The 27,028-nt window shown below is 41.7% G+C and overlaps 1 protein-coding gene across 1 annotated transcript; it reads left to right on the top strand.

The window, feature by feature from the left end:
* On the top strand, positions 1 to 25,609 carry LOC127536084 (major histocompatibility complex class I-related gene protein-like). The gene is made up of 5 exons (XM_051955540.1): positions 1 to 40; positions 4,118 to 4,384; positions 18,017 to 18,295; positions 24,776 to 25,078; positions 25,494 to 25,609. Exons 1-5 carry the CDS (start codon positions 1 to 3, stop codon positions 25,607 to 25,609), a joined length of 1,005 nt encoding a protein of 334 aa, XP_051811500.1.
* The last annotated feature ends 1,419 nt before the right edge of the window (positions 25,610 to 27,028 follow it).

Genomic DNA, 27,028 nt, shown 5'->3' with positions numbered 1-27,028 from the left:
ATGCCCGGCAGCAGCCGACCACGCAAGTTTCAGTGTTGTAGTGAGGACTGGCTTGGCTCCGTGCCAAATCAAATTTTCAAAATCATCTGGCGGGCCAGATATTATTCCTGACGGGCCAGATTTGGCCCGTGGGCCGCCAGTTGCCGACCACTGCTTTAGAGGATCACCTGGAAGAACTAAAAAAGAAAAGGAAAACTGTCCAAGAGGTTTCTGAAAATCTGGCCAGAAATGCAGACAGGCTTGCAGAAGAGGCAGAGGGCAAGGTGGGCACTCAGATGGCCCAGCTCATCACAAAATCAAATGCTCTGAGGAGGCGCTACAAGGAAAAATTAGCAGAGCTCAAGAATATTGTGGAGGAGATTGCAGCCAGGGGACAAGAGCTCAGATAGTTCTTGTGTGCATACACAGGCACACACACACACACACACACACACACAATGGCTGTTGGCTGTAGAGTTTACCAATATTTTTTGACTCTGACTTCTTAACAAATCTTGGTTCACAACAGAGAGGTTTCTGGTTTTTTTTTTTGGGTTAAGTGTTTTGTATTCGAGTGTGAAAGAGCTGTGAATAAATTCCGGGCCTCCAGTTTTCCTTCAAGTCTTTTGTACTTTTTTGCTAGTATCAATGTGAAATGGGTCTTAAATTGTATTCATTATGGTCTTAAAAAGGTCTTAAAAAGTCTTAAATTTGGCTTGTTGAAACCTGCAGAGACCCTGATTCTAGATGACTGACAAAGTGAAGTGAGCATCCTGTGTGTGTGTCTGACTCTACACACACCTCATCAGTTATAGCCACGAGTTAACCACACAGTGCTGAGAAGATAAAGTATGCCATGCTTCATTTTGTTTCTGTATGTTTCTTTTGTTGTGGGCAAAGTGCATCAGAGAGATGAATTATTTTACTGTCAGTGAGGTGCAGTGTGTTTCCTGTGTTTCTAGAGGCAACGAGGTACAGCTTATGTTATTTCACTAAAACTATGTACATGCATTTTCACATAATGTTGGACTATTGCAGTATAAACACAATAACAATTAGAAGAATTTGAATTGTGATTTTCTCAACCTCACATTTAAAGATTTCAGTACTTATTTATAGCATTTGTATTGCGGTCTTGCGCAAAGTGGATAGTCAAACTGAATAAAAACACAAATACATTTACATGATACATGATTTCTATATCATTTAATTTTTTTTACTTTATTATTAGCTCTACAAATAATAAAGGGCAGATTATGAATCAGCAGCATGAGTAAATCCCTGGCTATACAGTAGCCACAGTTAAACAGTCCAGTGTCTGATGGTGACCTAAATTCAACTTCAAATACTAATAATTTGTCAGCTTTGCTAAAGGACCTGATTCTGGCCACACTGGGGTTTGAACCACCAACATTCTGATGAATCGTCCAGAGACTGAACCATCACACCACTGCTTCCATGTAATCTTCATGAAAAAAGGTTGCTACAATTCAGCCACTTCTATTGTAAGGTATGTTGTTTTATGGTGTTTCAAAGTTGTGCTCCATGCCCCCCCCCCCCCCCCCCCCCATTTTAACTTTGAGCACCTGCCCCTCCAAAGGTCTCTGCACGGCCCTGCCTGTGTGATTAAACCAGACCACTCTTACAAATGTCTTAATAGCACAGATTCAGCCTGACATGTAGCTGTGGTTCATATTGTGGTTAAATCGGTGCGTTAAAGACGACATGCTGCAGCTGTCATGGCTGAGAGTAATGGACAAGATAAAATGTGGTGGAGATAAGGATCTGTTAGACTTCTGTTGTCAGCCTTTTACTAAAGAAGACAGTAATGTCTCCCAATAAAGAAGCTCTCAGTATTATCATATCAATTCAATAAAATAAGCCTTAACTGATCACGAGATGGAAAATTCCCGTGTTGCAGCAGCACAAGTACAGAAATAAGCACACACAAATAGAGAAGTAAAATCCTCAGATGTGCTGTTATGATATCGTTAAAACATCTTGTAGTTTTAAAATCACTAATCAAAAAACTCTAAGATCATTTGGTCCAGTCACAATATAGTTAATCACATGAAATGGAAAAAGTAAAGTGAAATATTCCAATAATAATAATATAGTAAGATATAAAATAGATCATAGTAATACAGAATGGATTGCAAATAAATGATAACATAGCAATTCAATTTGACCTAAGTATAGAATGAGTATAGTACAAAACAGTTTGTAGTTTTTTTTAATGGTGTAGTATGTGTGTGTAGTATATGTTATATACATTAGGTGTGCAATATTTAATAGTGAAGAGGGAGAATATTATGCTGTGTGAGCCGTGGAAATCAGGTGTGTCATGTGCAGGTTACAGTTTGATGATAGGCAGAGCTGAAAGGTCAAAGTCTACAATGACGACACTTCAAAAAGTTCTCTCCCTCACCAGAAACTTTCACAGAAGAAAGGTTGTTCTGATATTATTTCACTACATAGTCTCCTTTACCTTAAATAGACTTGGCTCACTGACATTAAAGCAGAACTATCCCTTTGCAGAGAAAGGTCACATCTTGGGCCTCCAGATACTCAGAAGCACACATAATTTCATTATCACTCTGAAAATGGAGTAAGATTTCTGTTTTGGAAACAGAAGTCAGACAGTGCAGGTTGGTGAATAAGGTTCATGAAACAACAGTTTAAAATCACATTTGGCTGTTTCTATCATCTGAACTGTGTGGATGGGCTCATTTTTCTGAAGCAACAGCAGCCAATTTGAAGCTTTCCTCTCTGTTTGTGTTTGATTGCTTCAAGCATTTGAGCTTTTGTGGACACTAATATCAGCCTTTATTGTGTACAAATATGCCCCAAAATTGAGGTTACACCCCTTGTTTCTGGATGAGGTCAAATACTTGTTGAAGTACCTGCATAGAATGGTAATGGGCACCATGGCCGTAGCCAGGTATGAGGTCAGCGAGGTCCGGACCTCACCTATTTTTTCCGAGTTTTTTTTTTTTTTCGCCAAATATGCCCAACTGAATAAAACATAAACTCATAAAAACTTGAAACCTCTCTGTGAAACGTGCTTGTAAATTATAAATTGTGGTAAACATCCATGGGCTTTGTGTTCTGTTTGTGCCTGTGTGCGTGTTGCGGTGAAAAGCTGTTTGATCAGCTGATGCACGTACCCGCAAATGCGCCCTGTGACACGCTTGGCAGCGGGCCAAACCCCGTTCAAAAACTAGTGTTTTTATTATTAGCACTTTGTAGACCACATCCCCGCCCATCTACACCAAGGTGACCACAATATATTTTTTTAGGTAATTCGGCACTAGTTCGGCCTGTCAGATCATCTGATCAAAGAGTTTAATTACTTTTATCCACAGCTGAGAGCGCGTCCGGCGCTTTTTTTTTTTTTTTTTTTGATGAGCGCCTGGCTCATCAGACAACATACAATGTATGTTGAAGATATTTCTAACCTTGCCAGTGACGACTTGTGCCTGTGAGAGGTCATTCTCAGCCATGCGAAGACTTAAGACATGGCTTAGATCTACCATGTCCAACGACAGACTGACAGGCCTGGCCATGATGCATGTGCATCAGAAAGTGGAGGTGAACCGGGAGAATATCCTTCAACGGTGGGATGCCTCTGGTCACAGGAGGATTCAGCTAGCCTTTGATGTAAAAAGTTGATTTGTTTTTTTGAAAAAAATACACATTTTTGTTTGGAAAATGCTGATTTCACATCATTAAAAGATATTTAAACAACATCTTGTGTGACTTGTAGCCTAAAAAAAATATATAAAAATAAATATTTTAAAAAAACATTGAAAAATTTTCGGTGCGCGCTTTGCGCGCGCATCATGGACCTCACCTATTCCAAAATCCTGGCTGCGGCCCTGATGGGCACAAATACAGTGCTCCAGTTTGCATTTGGATGGGTGACCACAGAGTGAGTAGAAGAGGATACATGCTTTCCTTCATTATAATAACATTAAATGAGCACATCTCTGTTGTATACACATAGACGATAGGCGGACTAGTATACTAGGAGTGGGTCTTTAACATAATCACGTCTTTTTACAGTCCATTGTCATTTAACAGATTTTTAAAATGCAAAAAAAAAATTCAACAGTTGAAAACCTTCTTTTCCCTCCAGTGAAACACTCCTTGAAATTTTTCCTCACTGCAACTTCTGGAGTGCAAGACATCCCAGAGTTTATGGGTTCTGCACTGGTTGATGGAGTTCAGGCGGGTTACTGTGACAGCAACATCAAGACGGCTGAACCCAAACAGGACTGGGCGAGAAAGTTCATGAAAGACAATCCACAACAACTGGAGTTCTACGTTAACGAATGCTATAGACTGCGGGACTTCCTCAAAGCCACCATTGGCAGCTTGATGAAACGCCTAAACCAAACTGGAAGTAAGATAATTTTTAATATATGTTTTCACTGCTGAAATGTGTTGTCCCTCTGTTGGATGATGCTGCACTAAATATCAGCCCTTCTTCAGTGTTTTTTAGGACAAGTCTTAATGACTTGGAGCCACTTCTATTACACTTGTGAGGCTAAAACCTGCCCAACTAAAAACATCTGCAGACAGAAAAGCTGGTGGCTTTATGAAATTATTTACTGATGAAATTTTCTACTAGAATTTTCCTTGTAGGAACATAATTTGAATATTACCTGTAGAGTTTTCCTGCAATCATTAAATCCTGGACAGCCAGTTCTCAAATATCTGTATTTACTGACACTTCGTACGCGAGTTTCATGAACATTACAGTAGCTTGATGGAATTGCCTAAAGTCCAGTAATGGCTTCTTTCTGTTGCCTTTGATTTAGAGAAATTGTTGTAAGATTGTGAGCTGCACATCAGATATGTTCTTAGTTTAAAACTCCTCATTGTACTTCAGTCTGATGCCTCTTTCTGTTCCACATCAGTTGTTCTCTCAGATCTTGTTATATTTGTCATTTGCCTGCTTGTTTCTGAAGGTAACATGACCTGTAAGTGTTGTCTGCACATTTTCCAATCCTGCCAAAGTCACCGAAGAGACAATCAGTCCAGACTGGTCTAAATTGTGGGTTACATTAGATTTAAGTCCATTCTCTTGAAAATTCCTGAAGCATCTCAAGTTTGGCTGCAGGCTGAAGCCATACTACTTTATCAGAGTGAATCTAGACCATTCCTATGACCAATGTTAAAAACCAGATGAAATTGTTTGCACCCATTCCTACTATTATTCTCAACCAAGAACAGCCAGCCTGTGGAGATCATGGTGCTCTAGGATGTAGCTTTGGCAAATTTATCATAAATACTGTATAATCAAAGAAGAGTGCTTAGTGTGCTGTTTTACTGGAGCTGAAGCAAGCATATAATGAAGAAGTGACAAGACAGCTATGACCTACCTAAATGAAGTCCCACTCTTACTGTCAATTTTTTAGCTGGCTTCAATTGAGTCAAAGGATACCCTGGTGTTACCTTATTTAAAGAACTATTTCATGGAAGGCTGAAAATCTGATGTACTGTTAATAGGCTGGCCTATATTTGTAAGAACTTAAAAATGAAATTAAATGAGTAAGTGATAAGATGCTAACACACCTGACAAAGGTCAGAAACAACACCAGATTGCTAACGTTAGCTAACTGAGTTCAAGCTTGCTAAGTTACAGAGCTTGCTTTGCTAATTTTAGCAGACTGACCAGGTGAAACAGACCTAATGAAATAGGTTATTATTTATATTGTCAACTGTTTAATAATCATGCAGACAAAACAATACTGGACACTGACAGTTTTTGGAGATAAAAATAACTTTACCTCTTTGGTTGAAGTCCACATGGACTGCTTGGAATGATGAAGAAGCTGTGCTGTCCAAAGTCAGGTTCAGGAATATCGTCACATCTTGTCACTCAAAAATGACTTGAGCAATGTGAAAAGTTTGATTAATAATGAAGTGATGTCATCAAAACAGAAACATAAGCCCACTATTATCAGTAAGATGCTGATGGATAGTGACAAGACTTGTGAAGGAATGTGGTGCCGATCTCCACCGCTTGACAGAAAATACTGTTTTATACTGTTAAATTACAGTTATCTACTGTTATTGTTAACTGACTGATTTAACTGTTAATTTACATGCTGTGGATGACTATTTAACAGTATTTTACATTTATTATAAAAAACAGTAAGATACTGTTGTAAATTCACCGTAAATTTACAGAAATTTGTTACAGTGTATCTCTGAGGTCTAACAGACACACTTAAGTGTTTCTTGCTTAATTCAATTCAATTCAATTCAATTTTATTTATATAGCACCAATTACGGCTCAAATTGTCTCAAGACACTTTGCAGAACCCATATGCCAGACCCCCAGAGCAAGCCCTAAGGCGACAGTGGCAAGAAAAAACACCCTATTGAACAAGGTTTATTTATTTAATTTTTTCTCAGAACATTTCCCGTAACTCACAGTGGTACAATAATGTCAAAACTGTTTTAAGTGCAAATATGAGCCTCCCACCCCCGTCCCAAAACCCTGATAGCATCCATCTATCCATCCTTTATGCACCACTTTATCCTCACTAGGGTCGCAGGGGGTGCTGGAGCCTATCCCAGCTGACTCGGGCGAAGGCAGGGGACACCCTGGACAGGCCGCCAGTTTGTCGCAGGGCTACATATACAGACAAACAATCACACTCACTTTCACACCTATGGGCAATTTACAGTAACAAGTTAACCTCATCATATGTTTGGACTGTGGGAGGAAGCCGGAGTGCCTGGAGAAAACCCAAGCATGCACAGGGAGAACATGCAAACTCCATGCAGAAAGATCCCAGGCTCAGGCCAGTGCTCGACCCAGGGATCTTCTTGCTGCGAGGCAAAAGTGCTAAACACTACGCCACTGTGCAGCCCTCTGATAGCATCCAGAAGAGAGAAAACAAAAAAAGAAAAGAAAACAGCTTAGTATTAAGGATACAAAGACATGTTTCTCCAGTACATACAAAAAAAAAGGGACAAAGTGAAATATATATAATGAGGGTTTTAGGATATCTAACAGTCCAGTGCAGAGACAGCATTTAAATACACAAGAGAAAGAAGCACTGATATATGAACAGGAGGAACCTTTCAGAAGTCTCTTCAGTTGTATCTTCCAGAGCATCTTATGTCATACCAATATAGGTTATTCCTCTACAAAATTATCAGAACTCAAAGCCTCAACATTACTCAAAAAAGGCTGCCATATTATTAGAAATTTGTCAGCTGACCCCTTGACTGTGTACCTGATCTTCTCTAGTTTAATAAAATAAAGCATATCTCTGATCCACTGTCTGAACGTTGGAGGGTTACAGTCCTTCCATCTAATCAGAATTTGACGTCTGGCGACAAGTGTGGCAAAGGATAGGAGATTCTGGGAGTATTTACTCACAACTAGTTTTTGCGTCACCACCCCAAATAAGGCTGGGAAAAAAGAAAACTCCAATTCTTGGCCTATAATCCTTGATAGCATTTCAAATATTAATAACCAATAATTAGATATCCTTGGACATTCCCAAAACATGTGAATGAGAGTGGCTTGGGATTGTTTACAACGGTCACATATGGGGTTTATGCTTGAAACTTTGGTCCAATGCAGTCGATGAAAAATTTTGAACTGCTTGACAGTGTGTTTCCAACAAGTCCTCCAATTCATACGACCGCATTGGTCGTTTGCACCGTGCACCGGAATACGACCTATCCGGTCGTATGAACGTTTGCGCCCCTACGGGGAAAACTAACGCATTACGGGATTTAATTCGCGAAACGGCTTTTCCGTCGCAAAACGGCTTTTTTCTCACTTTCCCAACACGTTTTTAGGGTTATGGTTAAGGTTAGGGTTAGGGATAGGGACAGGGATAGTGTTAGATAAAAGTTTGTTCATGATGACGTTTCACCTGCGACTCCAGAGTGTCGATATTTACTCAACCGCCAGAGGTCGCATAGTCAAAACGTAACACTGGGTCGTAATACGGGCGTGTACAGACGACCTATGTGGTCGTTTTTGGTTTGAGGACAGGCTCTGTGTTTCATACATATTGAAGATGTATATATTCTCCCCATCATTGCTGACCATAAGGTCTCAGAGATTTCCATGCCAAGATCTCCCTCCCACTGGCTTTTAAGGGAGCTGAGATTTGTGAAACCTTCTTCTGCTAATAGGGAGTATATAACACCTATCTTTCTCTTTTGGGGTGATTTAAGATTATTGATTGAATCTAAAAGTGTGTCTGGGGGCTGTAAAGGGAAACCAGTGAGATTACAGGATATGAAGCTACGTATTTGTAGAAATCTGAAGAAATGAGACCTGGAAAGACCAAACTTCCTGATCTGCTCAAAGGAGGCAAAAGATCCATTTATGAACATGTCATTAAAGGAACAGACACCATGTTGGGGCCAGGCCCCGAATAATGAGTCTGTCCAGGATGGTGTGAACACATGATTTCCCACAATAGGGGAAAGTAGTGAGAATTGAAAAATCTTAAAGTGTTGTCCAAATTGTTTCCATATTTTCAAAGAATGAACAATGACTGGGTTAGAAGTACTACAGTGCCTTGTGAAAGTATTCGGCCCCCTTGAACTTTTCAACTTTTCGCCACATTTCAGGCTTCAAACATAAAGATATAAAATTTTAATTTTTTGTCAAGAATCAACAACAAGTGAGACACAATCGTGAAGTGGAATGAAATTTATTGGATATTTTATACTTTTTTAACAAATAAAAACCTGAAAAGTGGGGCATGCAATATTATTTGGCCCCCTCGCATTAATACTTTGTAGCGCCACCTTTTGCTGCAATTACAGCTGCAAGTCGCTTGGGGTATGTCTCTATCAGTTTTGCACATCGAGAGACTGAAATTCTCGCCCATTCTTCCATAAAGGCCAGATTTGTGCAGTGTACGACTGATTGTTGTCCTATGGACAGACTCTCCCACCTCAGCTGTAGATCTCTGCAGTTCATCCAGAGTGATCATGGGCCTCTTGGCTGCATCTCTGATCAGTCTTCTCCTTGTTCGAGGTGAAAGTTTAGAGGGACGGCCGGGTCTTGGTAGATTTGCAGTGGTCTGATAGTCCTTCCATTTCAATATGATTGCTTGCACAGTGCTCCTTGAGATGTTTAAAGCTTGGGAAATCTTTTTGTATCCAAATCCGGCTTTAAACTTCTCCACAACAGTATCTCGGACCTGCCTGGTGTGTTCCTTGGTCTTCATGATGCTCTCTGCATATATAAACGAAATACTGACTAATAAACACATATTTTTATAGAAAACAATAGATAGAAGTGATATAAATCATAGATGGAGTATCAACATCATTCACACACATATATATATATATAATAGATAAGTTATATATCAGAGAAAATTATTATATAAATCACATATAGACTATCAATATAATTCATACATATATATTAAAAAGATATGTCAGAAAATGATATATATATATATATATATATATATATATATATATATATATATATACATATATATATATATATTGTTTTATATAGAAATATGTGTTCATTAGTCAGTATTTTTTATATATGTATATTTAGCGTAATCATATATTGTCTCTTCAAATTATTAAAATAATTGACTTTACTGCCATTATCTGCTCCTCTAACATATATTAGTGTGTGTTTACAGTGTTTGCAAAATACCTGTCTACAGTCGAGCTTAATTTCAGAATATTCTATTACCTATTATTATTATCTATTATCTATTATTTTCGCCATGAATATTACTATGTTCAGCACCCCATTGATTTACACCTGCATTTTGTGCTTCATGGCGCTATGTGTGCTGTTTGCATGTTGGACATTGTTTTACACAGACTCCACCGAAGAAGAAAGGTGCCGAAGTGCTGCACGTTTTGTTTTGTTTTGTTTTGTTTTGTTAAATTGAAACAGGAGTCTGTCCGCTTGAATGTCCAGTGGGTTAGGGCAGGGGTCGGCAAGTCGATGTGGCTTAGGGCCAAAAAGTTTGTAAACAATCGAACAGCGGGCCAACCTGCGGGGGGGTGCGCTCCGATACCGCGAGCAGCGGAGCTTCTACAGCTGATCGCTGCTGCTTGGGAAACGCGTCTCAATTCTGATCACAGATGCATTAAAAAACACTCCGGAGACACACACGTTTTGCACACACTGTTGCTCAGTGAAATATGGCTGGTACAACCGTGTAGCGCGAACGCGGAAATGCCTGGCAGCAGCCGACCACGAGAGTTTCGTGTTGCGGTGACGGACTGGCTTGGTTCCGTGTCAATTCAAATTTTCAAAATCATCTGGCGGGCCAGATATTATGCCTGACGGGCCAGTTTTGGCCCGCGAGCCGCCAGTTGCCGACCACTGGGTTAGGGGTTGTCCATGAGTTTGATATCTTCAATCATGTTAAACAGTTTTACAGCAGTCCGTTTTTTCATATGTTTCAGTGATGAGAAGAATAGAGACATTTCTTTATGAAACATATTAAAATAGGTTTACATTTTAGAAATCTGCATTTGTGTATGAAAAATTTCCCTAATATTATAATAAAGCGGACAGGAATCGAACCCGTGTCCAAGACCAACTCCTGTACATGAATCACCTGCTTAATTTGCTGAGCTATGTAGGCATCAGGTATCAACTTAACAAAATTATTTAATAAATACCAGCGCACCAGTCCTTCGGTCAAACGGCCGAATAATGTTTACACAAATTTTGGCCCGAAGCCACATCTAATTGCCGGCCCCTGCGTTACATTATAAATATGGGACGATGTAATGCAAAATATAGCGTTGGATTCGCAACGCTTTTACATTAAAAATATTCGTTTGAAATACGTTCTGAGTGGCACGAAAAGTCCTCCGTTTGAAATACATTGGTGTGAATTTAGTTGTGAGCAACACGAAAAACATTGGTTTGAATGTCGTTGTGAGCAACACGAAAAACATGAGAAACCGTGTTGGTGCGCACGAAACCATAGATTAATTTACGTGACAGTTTCACGAATCCTTGTGAGACTGGGTTGGCACTTTAAACAGAACCCTGAGACTATCACAGAGCAGGTGCATTTATACGGAGACTTGATTACACACAAGTGGATTCTATTTATCATCATCAGTCATTTAGGACAACATTGGATCATTCAGAGATCCTCACTGAACTTCTGGAGTGAGTTTGCTGCACTGAAAGTAAAGGAGCCGAATAATATTGCACACCCCACTTTTTAGTTTTTTATTTGTTAAAAAAGTATAAAATATCCCAAAAATTTCATTCCACTTCACGATTGTTTCCCAATTGTTGTTGATTCTTGACAAAAAATTTAAATTTTACATCTTTATGTTTGAAGCCTGAAATGTGGCGAAAAGTTGAAAAGTTCAAGGGGGCCGAATACTTTCACAAGGCACTGTATTTAGATAAAGTCTCTGGATAAGGAATGCTAGAGCACAATAAAGCCCATAATGAGGTGTTATTACAAGAATCTCTCTCTAAAACTAGCCAATCAGGAGCGCCAGCTGTTTCCTTTGTTTCCAGCCAATTGGACATCATTCTAATATTGGCAGCTCGGTAGTAAAACTGAAAATTTGGGAAGCCAAGTCCCCCCTGCCGTTTGGGTCTCTGTAGTGTGGATCTACATATACGCAGTTTATTTTTATTCCAAATAAAAGATGAAAGCTTCTTGTCTAAAGAAATGAAAAAAAGTTTTTGTTAAATAAACTGGGATGCACTGAAACATACATAAAAGCTTAGGTAGAAGATTCAACTTGATGTATTAATTTTACCTGCCAAAGATAGTGGTAACAGATCCCAGTGCTCTATGTCCTCCTTAGGGGGGACAGAAAAGGTGGAAAGTTTGCTACAAAAAGGTCTTTAAACTTTTGTGTTACCCAGACCCCAAGATATTTTATTTTATCCTTACAGACTATAAAGGCTAGTGTATGCACTAACGGTAAATCTCTTGCTGATAAATTTACAGGCGTCAGTTCATTTTCTTGCGTATTTATTTTATAGCCGGAAATCTTCCAAAATTCATTTAAAAGTTTTAAGACAGCAGGAAGAGATGAGGAAATGTCAGACAGATAAAGCAACATATCATCCGTGTATAACGAAACTTTATTTTCCAACCCTGCTCTTGTAATACCTTTAATATCCTCGCTACTACGTAAAGCTATTGCCAGTGGTTCAATTGAGATCGCAAAGAGAAGAGGGAAGAGCGGACATCCTTGCCTTGTCCCTCGCGCTAGTGGAAAGTAAGATGAAATATTATTATTAATCCGTACTTCTTTTAATGGCTAGTTCAATGTCTGTAATAGAGAATGGGGCCTGTAGCTCAGCTGCTAATTTAGGGTCTACGTGAGGGACTTCAATGTATTGAAAAAATGATCTAATCAAGTTATCATCCTTTGGCGATTCAGATGTATAAAGGTTGCGATAAAATCTCATAAAACGTGAATTAATAGCAGAATGATCTACACAGATCCCACCTGAATCATCTCGGATCTCTGGTATTATCAGACTTGCTGCTTTTTGGCGAAGCTGGTGTGCAAGGACCCTACCTGTTTTCTCACCATGCTCATAATATGTATGACCGGATCTAAGCAGGAGATTTTCAGCTTTTTGTGTGGACAGTAAGTCAAATTCTTCCTGGAGAAGGAGGGCCTTTTTTGATGCCATCAGCTGATGAGGACATGGCTAATTGCATATCAAGGTTAGCAATCTTATTGGTTAGTTCATTAATGCGACCATTTCTGATTTTGTGTAAGTGTGCATTATAAGAGATGATCTGGCCTCTCAAATATGCTTTAAGTGCTTCCCATATTGTTGATGGAGGCATATTTTGTGTTTGATTAACCTCCTAAGACCCGAGCTTTGATTTGGTTTGCATTTTAGTTTTTTTCTACTTACTTGGGATAAGGAGTAACCAATAAATATAATAACTGGATAATATCTAATATCTGATTATTATGTTTATTACATTTACATTTATATATATATATATATATATATATATATATATATATATATATATAAAACTAGATTTGCATTGTTATTACTATTAGTAGTAGTAGTAGTAGAAGCAGTAATATTAGAATTATTGTTAGTATTAAAATATGCTCTTTTAGAAAAAAAACAAAAACATGTCCACATATGTGGATGGCAGGTCTTAAGAGGTTAATTTCTAAAAACAAATCAATCTGTGATGAAATAAAATCTGAAAACTTTTTATCGGACAGTAGCCAGGAGTTAAATCGCCTAGGTCTATAAGGGGGTTTTGCAGTGGGTAGATAAAGCTTCAGTGTGTGAGGAGCGTGGTCTAAGATGACGATTGCATTCTAGTCACATTCCTGAACCAATGAAAGAAGATGCTTATCCATAAAGAAATAGTCAATTCGTGAAAAAGTTTTGTGAACTATTGAATAGAAAGAATATTTACGAGCATTTGTGTTTAGAGTACACCCAGACGTCAGCTACCCCATAAGTATTAAGAAATTGCTGGATTGAAATTGTTGACTTAGAGCAAGGTATTGTTTTAGCTGAGCTCCGATCCAAGCAAGGGGACATCACACAGTTCATATCACCTCCTAATATTAAATTATGTTTATTTAAATCAAGGAGATGTGAGAAAAAAATAGTAAGGAATGCAGTGTCATCCCAGTTGGGGGCATAAACACTTGCCAGAGTAACAGTAATGTTATATAATGTACCTGTAACAATTACAAATCGACTCATAGGGTCTGCATCAACATGACAGGGAGTAAAAGGCACGTGTTTACTGATGATTAGTGCCGCTCCCCTTGACTTAAATCGGAACCCCGAGTGATAAATTTCATTAACCCAGCCGGCATGCAAACAAGAATGACCAGACAGCTCTAGATGAGTCCCCTAAAGGAAAGCAATGTCAACTTTTAACTTCTGTAAGTGAGTGAGAACTCTCTTGCATTTAACAGGATGATTCATCCCCTTAACGTTCTAACTGACAAATGAAACCGAGGATAAAGCTGCTCCTCCTGTGTTCCTAGTCTGTGTCATAATCAGAGACAATAAGTATATCTGGGCATAATCAATATAGCACATAGTAGACCCCTTCTTTTACATATCTCAAAAAAAGTAAAAAATAACAGACACAATTCAAGACAAAAAAGTAAACCTGGGTACAAAAACAACCCCGAATCTCTTGTGTCCCTTCCCTCTGAACTATCCCCAAACTGGGTTGAACTTGAACTTTCTCACAAGGATAATATCCACACAATGTGCTTATGTTAGGGAAGCTACTGAGCTGGAAGCTACACTCAGCAGAGTTCGAAACACTTTTAGGCATATATGTAGAAAAAAAAAAAACAAAACCTTGTTTGATGATGTTTAACCAAAAACAACCTTATGCTATTCAAATTAGGACTTCAGTATTTAAATCCAGATGTCACTAGAGAAGGATGAACAGTAAACACACTTTAACAAACTTTAACAGACTGGGTGTCAGGTTGGATAGCTATCTGCACAACCAAATTAAATCAGTATCTTAGACAGCAATTAGAAGTTGTTTTAACTATTTTTAGCCATAAGTTTGATGTGGGTTAAACCCACAGTAAAAGCAAAAAGAAAAAGCTAACGTTCTGCCCTTCAGATCCAAATTATAAAATGTTGTGCTATGTTAAAGGTGTGTACTGATAAACTTATACTGACTTAACTTGTCATTAGCACCAGACTAGCCTGGGATAAACAGAATTGAGTCAAGACAGTCAGTACCGGCAAAACGAATAATAATCATTGTCATTCACTGTGTCCTTTAACGAGCAGCAGTTCCTCTTTTAGTGATGTTTTGTGAGATGTACCTCTGGGCATCCTCCGGGCAGGCAAGTACCTTTTCCACATCGTTGTAGGTAATACGAAGTCGCGCCGGATGAAGTATTAAACCCGCAGACCCTCGACCTCGCGCAACTGCTGTCTGATACCATTGTAAGCCGTGCACGAGCGACTTTTGCTGTGTTGTCTGGGTATACTGAGATGGTCATGTCCTTCTCCGTCACTCGCCTCCGTTCTCTGGCGCAGCGCAAAATGTCGGAGCAATCCTGAAAGTAATGTAGACGGGCCACCACAGCCCGCGGAGGAGCTCCTTGTTTCGGCAGCGGCAGCAAGGTTTGATGTGCTCTGTCCAGTAGAGGAGCTTTTTCAAGCTGGAACGCTTCTTTTAGCAGCGCTGAGATGGTAGTTGTACTGCAGCTGCCTTGGTTTTCAGGTATACCCAGTATACGGATATTGTAGTGTCTGGACCTTCCTTCTAAGTCTTCACATTTGCCCTCCAGAGCGGCCACCTGGGCTGTAAGTTGATGCACAGTGTTCTGTAGTTCAGTAACATCATCCGAACACCCAGACAGCCCCTTCCCCATCTCCCTCATTGTATTTTCCATACCCGTCACCTGGTTTTGTGTAGCTGCTTTAAAACCAAGGAGCTCCGTTTTGGCGGCTTGAATTTCCAGCTTGATGGTAGACATTTCACTCTCGAGTAGTAGATTCCGTCCTTAAAAACAACCACAAAATCTGCCCGTAGCGAAGTCAGCAGCTCCTCCTTGAAGGCCTTGATTTCAGTCGAGCTCGCCGCGGCTTGGGCCACTGTTGTCGGATTACCTGAATCACGCGAGGTCTCAGGAGGTGACGCCCCAGCAGCTTCAGCAGGCCCAGTCGACGGGGTATTAATATCATGGCTTCTGGTGGTTTTCTTGCCCATAATATATATTTCTCCATTTAGTTAATGACAGAAAATAGTGCAGAACCCTGGATGTTTTGATTGTTTTACGCCAAAATCTACCTTAAATTATGAAATTTTCTGATGAACTCAGCCACACACCACCTACTCCATTGCTTATTCCAGAAAACACCCTTTTAACAGGAAAAAAACCTTGAGCAGAACCCGGCTCTTTATGTGGGGGGACACATCTGGCTGCTGGCCGGTGGGTTGAGAGGGACACAAGAGGTAGAGGAGTAGAGGTAGAGGGGGAAAGGGATGGGGAGATGGGGGGTGGGGGTGGGAGAAGAGGAGGATGGGTACCAAGGAACATATAACACACAGTTCTATACATATATGATAAGGTAGATGATACATACAAACTACAAGCTAACATTGAAACTGATTCATAGGTTCACTGTTATGATGTAAGGCTCTGGCATTAAATATACTAAATACATAGCTGGTAGTAAAATTCAGTGTGTAGATGCGCATATCAAGATTAGTAAGGGCGATGCATAGTGGATTGGTGGAAATGGAAATGGGTAGCTGGAAGCAGTGTGCTAGAGGAAGTTCAGCAGCAGCATCCCACAGTGGACATGATGGCCAGTTGGTAGGACAGCAACCGCAGATCTGAAGCATCCAGCTCTGGGACCAGGGACACTCGGAGAAAGAACACAGGGAGAAACGGAGTGAATGTAATGTAACAACGGTATTTATAGAAAATACAAAGGTAGATAGAGAAGGGCTCAGTGCATCAAGAGAGGTTCCCTGGCAGCCTAGGCCTATAGCAGCATCACTAGGGGCAGAACTAAGGGATGTCAAAAGTCAGTTGTGCAAATGAAGACTCCAGCTGACCCCCCCAGGGTCACATGAGTCAGCCCTAACTACAGGATTTGTCAAAAAGGAAGGTTTAAAACCTGGTCTTAAAAATAGAGAGGGTGTCTCCCTCCTGAACCCCATCTGGGAGCTGGTTCCACAAGAGAGGCACTTGATAACTGAAGGCTCTGCCTCTCATTCTACTTTTAGAAACTCTAGGAACAACGAGTAAGCCTGCAGTCTGAGAGCGAAGAGTTCTGCTAGCATAATGTAGTACTATCAGGTCTTTAAGATATGATGGAGATTGGTCATTAAGAGCTTTATATGTCAGAAGAAGGATTTTGAATCCTATTGTAGATTTTACAGGAAGCCAATGAAGAGAAACAGTTTAGGAGAAAAATTATCTCTCTTGCTAACTCCCGTCAGTACTCTGGCTGCAGCGTTTTGGATCAGCTGTAGATGTTTGAGAGAGCTATTGGGACATCCTGATAGTAAGGAATTGCAATAGTCAAGCCTGGAAGTAACAAAAGCATGGGCTAGTTTTTCTGCATCACTCTGAGACAGGATGTTCATGATTTTTACAATATTTCTACAGATACTCCAGATTTGTTTTATGTGTAAGTTAGAGGACATGTCCTGGTCAAAGGTAACTCTGAGGTTCCTCACAGTAGTACTGGAGGCCAAAGTAATGCCATCCAGAGTAACTATATGCTTTGAAAGTGAGTTTCTAAGATTTTTGGGGCCAATACAATGACTTGAGTCTTGTCTGAATTTAGTCAGAAATTATAGGTCATCCAGGTCTTTATGTCCTTGAGACAATCTTGCAGTCTGGCTAGCTGATTAGTTTCATCTAGCTGGTTTCATAGACAAATACAACTGAGTATTGTCAGCATAATTATGGAAATGAATACAGTGCTTCCTAATAATATTGCCTAAAGAAAGCATATATAATGTGAACAGTATCGGTCCTAAGACAGAGCCCTGAGAAACTCCTTGATGTAAAGTATATTGTGATAACAATGTGAAACGATAACTCTTTATTAATCCCACTGAGGGGAAATTTACATTGTTACAGTAGCAGTGGATAATGTAACCAATGTCAGTAGAAAAATAAAAAAAAAAATAAAAAAAATATACAGAAGTACTCACTCAGATTGTCCAGATTACTCTAGATATGGAAATAACAATATTACACATATCAATGGTAGAAACTTTCAAGAGAAAAAAAATACACTGAAAAATATTAAAATTGCACAGATTTTATTTATATTTTACAGTTTTCTCCATAAGTGAAAAAATACTGATATTGCACATTTTTTTTAGATGTACAATATCATTGTTGATAATGTACCAAATGAAGTATGACAGTTTTTTAATGTGCAATCTCCTGAGAGCAGTGCTGATTGTAGTTGGTTGTCTATCAGTCAGAAGATTATTGAGGTGATGTTTGTGTCCATGTCAATCAGCCTTAACAGTAAACCAATAAAATCTCACTCTCTGTGTCCCAGGTGTCCACGTCCTACAGAGAATGTACGGCTGTGAATGGGATGATGAAACTGGAGAAATCAGCGGTTTTAATCAATATGGATACGATGGTGAAGACTTCATAGCACTGGACCTGCAGACGCTGACATGGATCGCTCCAAAACCACAAGCATTCATCACCAAACTGAAATGGGATGCAGACAAAGCTAGACTAGAGTTCAATAAAAACTTCTACACCTACATGTGCCCTGACTGGCTGAAGAAATATGCACAGTACGCGAGGAGTTCTCTGCAAAGAAGAGGTAGATGTACACAACCTGAGATACACACATTTCTGTATTGCATCTGTTTCTATCCACAAGAGCATCCAGTGAAAATAAAACAATGTATAGATCAAGTTACAATTCAGCTGTCTAGGATCAACTAGGTGTTTTATTTATGAGGTCCAGCAGTTTATTGCTTATTGATATCATTAACAAATAAAAAGGTGATAATAAAACAAAGTAAGGAGGGCTGATGAGTGCTGCTAACTCAAAAAAAATAATTGAAATTGAGTTGCAGTGTCACGTTACTTGGACTGAATCCGAGCAGAGAACCACGCTACCGAGGCAGAAACAGGTTGACAAAGGTTTATTGGAAGGACTGGTGATGTGGAGATGAGGTGAGGGGGGAAGGAGTGGGTCCAGAGGGGTGTGGAGGAGGGAGTCCGGGTCGGGAGCTCCGGAGCCAGAGCTCAACCAGCTGTTCAACCAGCGGTTGTAGGTGGTTCTGGGGGGAGCAGAGTGTGGTGGATGGTGATCTGGAGGACGCCTGGCGGATGGAGGTCGACAGGTGGAGGGAAGCCGAGTTGGAGAGCCGCCGAGGAGGGAGGAAGCAGAGTGCTGGTGGTCCAGATGCGTCGGGACGGCGGATGGAACTCAGAGGCGGCAGATGGGTCCGGGAGAGCAGGGAGGGAAACCACGGAGGGAAACCAGGAGGAACACGGTGCCAGCTGGGGTACAAGGCAGGGAACGTGGAGACAGACAAGACAGGAGGAGATCCAGGCAGCTGGGTCTTCTGGCGGAAGAAGCAGAGCAGAGTTAGATTCTCTCATACAAAAACGCAGAGAAAGCTAAGGCAGCTAGAGAGCAACTGACTGGGTAAGCAAGTCTGACAATCTGGCAGAGTGTGGGAGGATGAACCGGTCCTTTATTGCAGTGTGTGTAATCACGAGACGAGCTGCAGCTGCCCGGAGACTGGAGCGGGAGTAATTACCAAGTGGAGTGCAGCCGTGAGCTTGGAGCTCAGCTGGAGAAGGAGAGAAGAGAGAGAGGGGAAAGAGAGAGAGAGAGAGAGAAAGGAGGGGAAAGATGGGAAAAAGGTAATAGGATGCCAGGTGGGATGGGGATAAGGAGGAGGCCCTGACATACAGATAGAACAAAATTTAAAGTAAACAACAACTAAATTAAACTCTGCAACCAAACTAAAGACACGATAGCAACACCCATTTTGACTAACAAATTTAACTAAACGAGTGCTTCAAAGCACATATTAGCTACGAGTTAGCTAAGAATTTCTCAACAGCTACAGAAAACCAAAGACACGTAACTCCTAACCTTGTTAAGCCACTGCTGAGAGAAGTTACATATTTTACAAAGAGCTCAAGACATGAGAGGCATTGAGTAGAGCTGCTCGTGTTAAATCACAGCCGCCTGGACTGTGAGTTGGGCTGTGGATTTAAACCCAAGGTGTGGTGACTGCTGCAGCTGGATTGGATGAAGGTGGAGGAAGCTGAGTGGTGGTCCAATCAGGTACGGCATTAGGTGGGAAAAGGAACAAGCTTCAGAGGAGGTTTAGAGCTCCAGGTCAATCATCCTTGATTGGAGACAGGTGGGCTCTGGAGCTCCTCATATCCTATCTGTCTACCAGAGCACATAATTCTTTATCTAAACGAGCAGAAGGTTACTACTTTGCAGCAGGTCGTTAGTCTGGCAGATGAGTTCACTCTAATGCACATAAATGTGTTCTTTAAGCGTGACTCCTTCCTCTGTGATTCTTTCCAACAAGTGGAGCAGCAGGTGACAGGTAACAGTTGAGCAGGTCCTATGTTTTTTCTGTGGATGGTCTTTCCACATGATAGCTGAATGTGCAGCATTGAAACGTGAGCAGCGGGGCTTAGTCCAAAGTCAGCCCAAAGGTGTAGGATTAATTCGAACAAAATCTCCCACCGTCCCTGCCACTGTGCATAAGATGACTGTTTTAAACCATTCATTTTCAAAGGTTATGTCTCAATCACAGGAATAGTGGAGGACCAGCACTCTATTACAGTGCTGCATGATACGGCCTGTTCTCAGTCCCTCATCCTCTCTGATGATCCTCTCTCATCCTCTGAGGCCTCATGTAGTGTGAGTACCATGGTGAGTGGTATTGAAATGAGTTTTGTACATGCCCTTCTTCACAGATCCATATTCAGACTAAGTTGGCAGCTGTTGTCTTCTCGATTGGTGTCCAGACTAGTTTCCCCATTGATGGCGTAGATTTAATTGTGGAGGATGACATTGCTGGTGGCAGGTTCTGTCCTGTGACTGAGGTTGTTGCCTGTCCAATTTCTGAACCTGTGCAGGACGACGTGGTCCGTAGTCATCCTGAGATATTTGCTGTTGGCTCCACAGCTAGACAGTGCAGTGGCTGAGTCAGGTGAGTACTGGAGACTGGTATATCAAATAGTCATATCTGTTGGTTGTCAGAAGCATGTGCTAGAGTTAGCACATGAACATGTGTGGTCTGAGCATTTAGGTATCACCAAGACTTGTGGGCACATCCTGAATTTTTTTCTGACCAGGCATGAAGGCGGCTAATGTGATTAATTGTGTAACACTTGCTGCATGAGTCAAATTGTAGGAAAATTAGACCAAGTAGTACCCTGAGCCCCTCTGTGCCCTGTTCCTGCTGTCGGTGAGCCATTAGACCATGTGATTATAGATTGCATTGGTCTGCTGTCTCGGACAAAGTCTGGTACCAGTGGTTAGGGAGGCCCTCTCTTCCTCCCAGAGCAGTATCAAAAAAGGAATCATTTAAAAAAGCAATCGAGCGGCAGTTCCACCTTGGTGATCAAGTGTTGGTCTTGTTGCCCTGCCTGGATCTTCTCTCTCTGCTCATTTTTCAGGTCTGTATGTGGTAGACAGCAAAATATGTGAGACAAACTATGTCATCCCAACACCTAATCGCAGGACAGAAACTCGTTTGTGTCACGATAATATGCTGAAGTTGTGTCATTCCAGAGAGACCTCTGAGAATAAGCGGCAAATAGTTGTGCCTGCGTTGTGCCTGCGGTGTCTACTGCCCTGGTTGGTGCTGATGTTTTGGTGGAGCCCTCTGTGGGGCAACAGTGTGGTAGATTGTCAAACTCTGAGATTCGATTCATCCTTGATACACATTGGTCTTACCTCCTTGATGATCAGCGTGATGACATTGTTGTTCTGATTTGCTCTCACCTGATTTTGTTTAGTGACGTGCCTTCCCGCACTCATGTGATTGAAAATGACATTGATGTTGGTAGTGCTAGTGCAGGTCCCACTAACCCCCAGAGCTTCTGATATATCAGCCTTTGTAACACATGACAACTTCATGCAATATCCAGTGATGGCATTCGGGATGAAAAATGCACCTGCCACTTTCCACTGATTAATGCAGATCGTGTTGGGGGGGGCGTACCAAACTGTATAATCCATCCGTTCTGATCCAGACACTGACAATGCAAAGCGATGGAATAGCACACAACATGAAACAGTTCCCTTGGTATTTGTGTGCATTCACGTTCAATGGTTGCTCTCAATTTAGTGACTGTTACAGGTCTCATTGTGTAGACTTTGTCTTTTAGGTGTCCCCATAAAAAGAAGTCTAGTGGTGTGAGGTTAGTTATCAGCTGCTAAAAGGTGTATACATTTTTTTGGGACACCCTGTACATCTTGATGACGTGGTGATGTACACAACTGAATGGAACAGCCAAGTCTCCAGTCTGAAGGTGGTGTTTCACCGGCTTGCTAACACCTCGCTAACACTCAACCTTGCTAAGTGTGAGTCTGGTAAGGCTACAGTAACCTACTTGATGAAGCAGTTGAGACATGGACAGATCCGTCCAGTGGTGATGTACACAACTGAATGGAACAGCCAAGTCTCCAGTCTGAAGGTGGTGTTTCACCGGCTTGCTAACACCTCGCTAACACTCAACCTTGCTAAGTGTGAGTCTGGTAAGGCTACAGTAACCTACTTGATGAAGCAGTTGAGACATGGACAGATCCGTCCAGTGGATTCAAAAGTTGCAGCTGTGTTTTTCTACCCAGTTCCCACCACCAGGCATGAACTGAAACAGTTTTTGAATATGATGAGGTATTTATTACTGTCATTTTTGTAAAAACTTCTTGGTGGTTGGATCCCTGGCGGCTGGTAGGAGAGTGGGGGGAATGAGGAGGAGGGAGCCTAGGATGCAGATGGGCCAGACAGGGATGATCCAAACAGGTGTGGTTCCGCAGCCATTTTCTGGAGGTTCTCAGGAGGAGCCGGAGGCACCAGGAGGAGGGGGAAATGGAGTCGAGGGGGAACTCAGGAGGGGATTTAGTCCAAGGGAGGGAAGCCGGGTAATGAACAGCAGACAGAGATCAGGGCAGCTGGTTCTGGTGAGACAAGAAAACAAGATTAGAGGATAAAACTCACAAGCAACAGGACAAAGGCTAGAAAGCAACTGACAAGGTGTGTCAAGTCTAACGATCTGGCAGGGTGTGGAAGGATGAGCCGGTCTTTTATTGTCAGGGTGTAATCAGTGAAATGAACGTCAGCTGCCCAACCTCTGGCGGAAGTGGCTCATTGTCAGAGTGGCTCCAGCTCTGTAGTCATCCTCAACTGCTGTCGGGAGAGAGAATAGCACACAAAGGAAGAGAGAGAGGAGAAAGACAGGATGGGATCTTGTGGGATGTCAGGTGGGAATGGGAATGAGGGGAGGGCCCTGACACAGAGAGGTATACTACAAAACTGGTTTGATATAAAATGGGCTTTCTTTGTGTAAATCGGCTTGACAAAACCCCAGAGTTAACAATTAATTAATGACTCATCTCATTAATCGGGAAGTTGGTTATCCACTGTCTTTAACTCAGACTCTCTGCTGTAAATTACATGGACGTTAACAGAAAATAAGGTGCTTAATGCATCATATGACTCTTCTATACAAAATGAAACAATCTTGTGCAGCTGCTTCAGTCAGCAGGTTATTATAATGGAGAATAATGAGGAATATAAAAATATGACAGTAAAAAGCACTGCTGATGTAAATGAAGCAAAACAGGAATGCTGGCAGAAAACTGTTAAATGTGTTAATATATTAATTTTACCTACACTGTAATGGCTTCATTCAGTGGTTTTAGTAAAGTATAGATCAACAGGTTTACAGATAAAACATTTCTGTGACAAAACAGGGAGGGAGGACTCGAGCAGAGAGCACACTACCAAGGCTGGAGGAATTAAGAATGTTTTATTATTATTGGAGCAAATTATGGAGAGTGATGAAAGGAACCAGGATACGTGGAGATGGGTGGCGATGCAGTGGAATTGGGTCGGGGGTTCTGGAGCCGGGGATCGGCGGTCGTCGTGAATTCTGGGGGGAACCAGAGTGTCACGGTTGGTATATGATGGATCCCTGGCGGCTGGAGGCGGATACAGATGGAGAACTGAGATGAGCAGATGCAGGAGGTGTGGAGGACGACGGACGCTGACGATCCGGGGGGCCGTGTTGGTGGGTTGGCCAGTCGACGGTTGTCGTCTCCCAGTCCGGGGAGATGCAGGTAGGGAACGCTGGAGGAGGAGTGGAGCCGTTAGGAGCCAGAGGTGGGTCTGAGCCAGAGTGGCTGGAGGATCCAAGGACAGAGCCGAGTACTTAATCCAAGGGGAAAAACGAACCGGGTGTGGGTTCCAGGAAGGCAGGCAGGGTGCCGAATTGTCTCAGACGAGGTTCCGGATAGGCAGGACAGGAGAGAACCTGGACGGCTGGATTCTAGGCAAGGCAGAAGATAATCAACGTTAGAAACGGCACAAAACACTAGGTATCACTGAATGGCTAGAGCGTGACTGACTGTATGGTTGAGTTCAACAATCTGGCAGGGTGTGGAAGGCTCAGCCGGTCTTTATTACAGTGGGTGTAATCACAGATGAAGCACAGCCGTCCAGGTCTCGTGGAGAGGCTAATTACCTGAGTGGAGGCAGCTGTGAAGCCGCGCTCCACTCAGGTGCAGCGCTGAGGAGAGAGAGAGAGAGAGAGAGAGAGAGAGAGAGAGAGAGAGAGAGAGAGAGAGAGAGGGAGAGAGGGAGAGAGGGAGAGAGGGAGAGAGGGAGAGAGGGAGAGAGGGAGAGAGGGAGAGAGGGAGAGAAGAGAAAGAGGAAGCGAGAGAAAAGAGGGAGATAGATAGGATGGTGTGTTTTGGGATGCCAGGTAGGAATGGGGCGAGGACAGGGCCCTGACAATTTCATTATTTCATTCAGTTGAGAATCTGTATCACTCAGGAAACACTTTGGTTAGAGGGAGATGTTACTTGCAGCCAACTGAAATCTGAAACTCTGAGCAGAACCTGCTATGGACCTGGTTAGCTCCACAGGATCAGTTACCATGGAAATCTAGCAGGTTAAAAGAGAGCCACTTTTGTGACACTGAAAATTCAGACTTAGGCTCAACATACCTGCTACCCATTTATCTCACTTCTTAGTAAAGCCCTCAGATCTGTCACGTTCAGCTAAGACTCATCAGTTTCTCTCTCTAGATCTTCCCTCAGTGTCTCTCCTCCAGAAGACTCCCTCCTCTCCAATCACCTGCCATGCTACAGGTTTCTACCCTGACAGAGCTGACTTGTTGTGGAGGAAAGATGGAGAGGAGCTTCATGAGGACGTGGACAAAGGAGAGATCCTCCCCAACCATGATGGAACCTTCCAGATGAGTGTTGACCTGAACATCTCATCAATCGCTCATGAAGACTGGAAGAAGTACGACTGTGTGTTTCAACTGTCTGGTGTCAAAGATGACATCATCACCAAACTGGAAAAATCAAAGCCTATGCCTAGTAGGGGTAAGTTGGTCAGAACAGTGGAGTCTGGAAATCCATCCATTCTCTATACACCGCTTTATCCTCACTAGGGTCGCGGGGGGTGCTGGAGCCTATCCCAGCTGACTCGGGCGAAGGCAGGGGACACCCTGGACAGGTCACCAGTCTGTCACAGGGCTACATATACAGACAAACAATCACACTCACATTCACACCTACGGGCTATTTTGAGTTATCAATTAACCTCAGCATATTTTTGGACTGTGGGAGGAAGCTGGAGTACCCGGAGAAAACCCACGCATGCACAGGGAGAACATGCAAACTCCATGCAGAAAGATCCCAGGCCCACCCTGGGGAGTCTGGAAATGAAATATATTAATCTCTGTTCTGCAGTAGAGCAGAGTAGAGATGAAATCAGAATTTTCTGTTTTGGTTCCAGTTTCTTGTTCAGGGTTTCCTGCTGGTGCTGCCATTGGAGTAGTTGTAGGTCTGCTGCTGTTGCTCTGCATCGCTGGACTCTTCCTCTGGAGAAAGAAGACTAACGGTACACAGTAACACAAGAGCAGCTGTCCTGCCTTCACATTCAAAGCAAAAATCTGTGAAACTTCTTGATGGCAAATTATCAAACTATCAGTTTAACAACCGTCATCTCTCATCTTTGTTTCAGGATTCAGACCTGTAGAAGGTGATGCTGCTGTGGCTTCGTCGTAGGCCCAACCACTTCCACAGGAAAGAGCCAACCTTCCTCCTCAAGCACTCAGTGGTAGTCATTGGCACATCATAGACCAGCAGTGGCCATCAGAGTCGTTGCAAGATGCCATGTTGGTAGATCCAGTCTTGCCACTCGAGCAAGATTTTCTGATAGACAACAGAATTCATGGCTCCATCAATTATGACAAATCGTCCAGGTCCTCAATCCATCACACTCCCACTACCATGTTTTACTGTTGATATCATGTTCATCTGTGAAATGCAATATTGACTTTATACAAGAGGTAACGGACTCATGTCTTCCAAAAAGTTCCACCTTTGACTCATCAGTAAACAGGATGTTATCCCAAAAGTTCCATACACACCACTGTACATTGTATCATAACCTCAACCTCATCTCCCCTGATATGAGAAGACATATGCACTGGCTTGTATTCATATATAAATGTTACAACTTAAACTATCCACCATATCTGAAATAGTACTTGTCTCGTTTTTCGTCTTCACACCAAGTAAGACATACCTCTCAGCTCTTCTTCTCTGTTCCTCATGTTAAGAAGGCTATTGGTAAAAAGGCCTTCAAGTTCAAAGCTCCTGCTGACTGGAACAATCTTCCTGCTAACATTAGATCCCTCCCTAATCTAAGTTTATTCAAACGTGCTTTGTTGAATGCTTTTGTGGTTGAGGGATCTTTTTATTTCATCACCTCCTCATGTTATTTTCCTACCTTGTCCATTTCTGAGTCACTGCAGATAAAGACTGTATTATGGTAGTTTGGTTGAATATCCTTTGTATTTGTGTTTGTGTGTGAATGTGCTTGTGTGTTGTATTGTATTGTGTTGTAATATTGCTGTACTGTTGCCTAACTGGACCCCCTCGAAAACGAGGTGACACACCTCAAGGGGTTATTCCAAATAAAGAATTTATTGATGTTTAGATTCAGCAAGTCTGGCAGGAATCATATGTAGGTGTGGATGGTGAAACTGAAACTAAATGTCTGGGAGAAAATGCTTTTCACAGCACTGTATGTAGATTATACACTTTTAACCTCCTAAAACCTGGAGTTCACATGTGTGGACGTCATTCTTTTTTTCTTTTTTTTTAAAAGAACCTATTGTTCACATTAACAATAATAATAATAACAACAATACGACTACTAATAATAATAATAGCAACAATAATAATGACAATATAAAGATATTATCAACATCGTATAACATAATAATCAGATATTCAATATTATTCGATTATATTTTTTGGTTA

This window comes from Acanthochromis polyacanthus, chromosome 11 (assembly GCF_021347895.1).
Source record: "Acanthochromis polyacanthus isolate Apoly-LR-REF ecotype Palm Island chromosome 11, KAUST_Apoly_ChrSc, whole genome shotgun sequence".
Taxonomy (NCBI): domain Eukaryota; kingdom Metazoa; phylum Chordata; class Actinopteri; family Pomacentridae; genus Acanthochromis; species Acanthochromis polyacanthus.
This window is presented reverse-complemented; position numbering and strand designations above follow the sequence as displayed.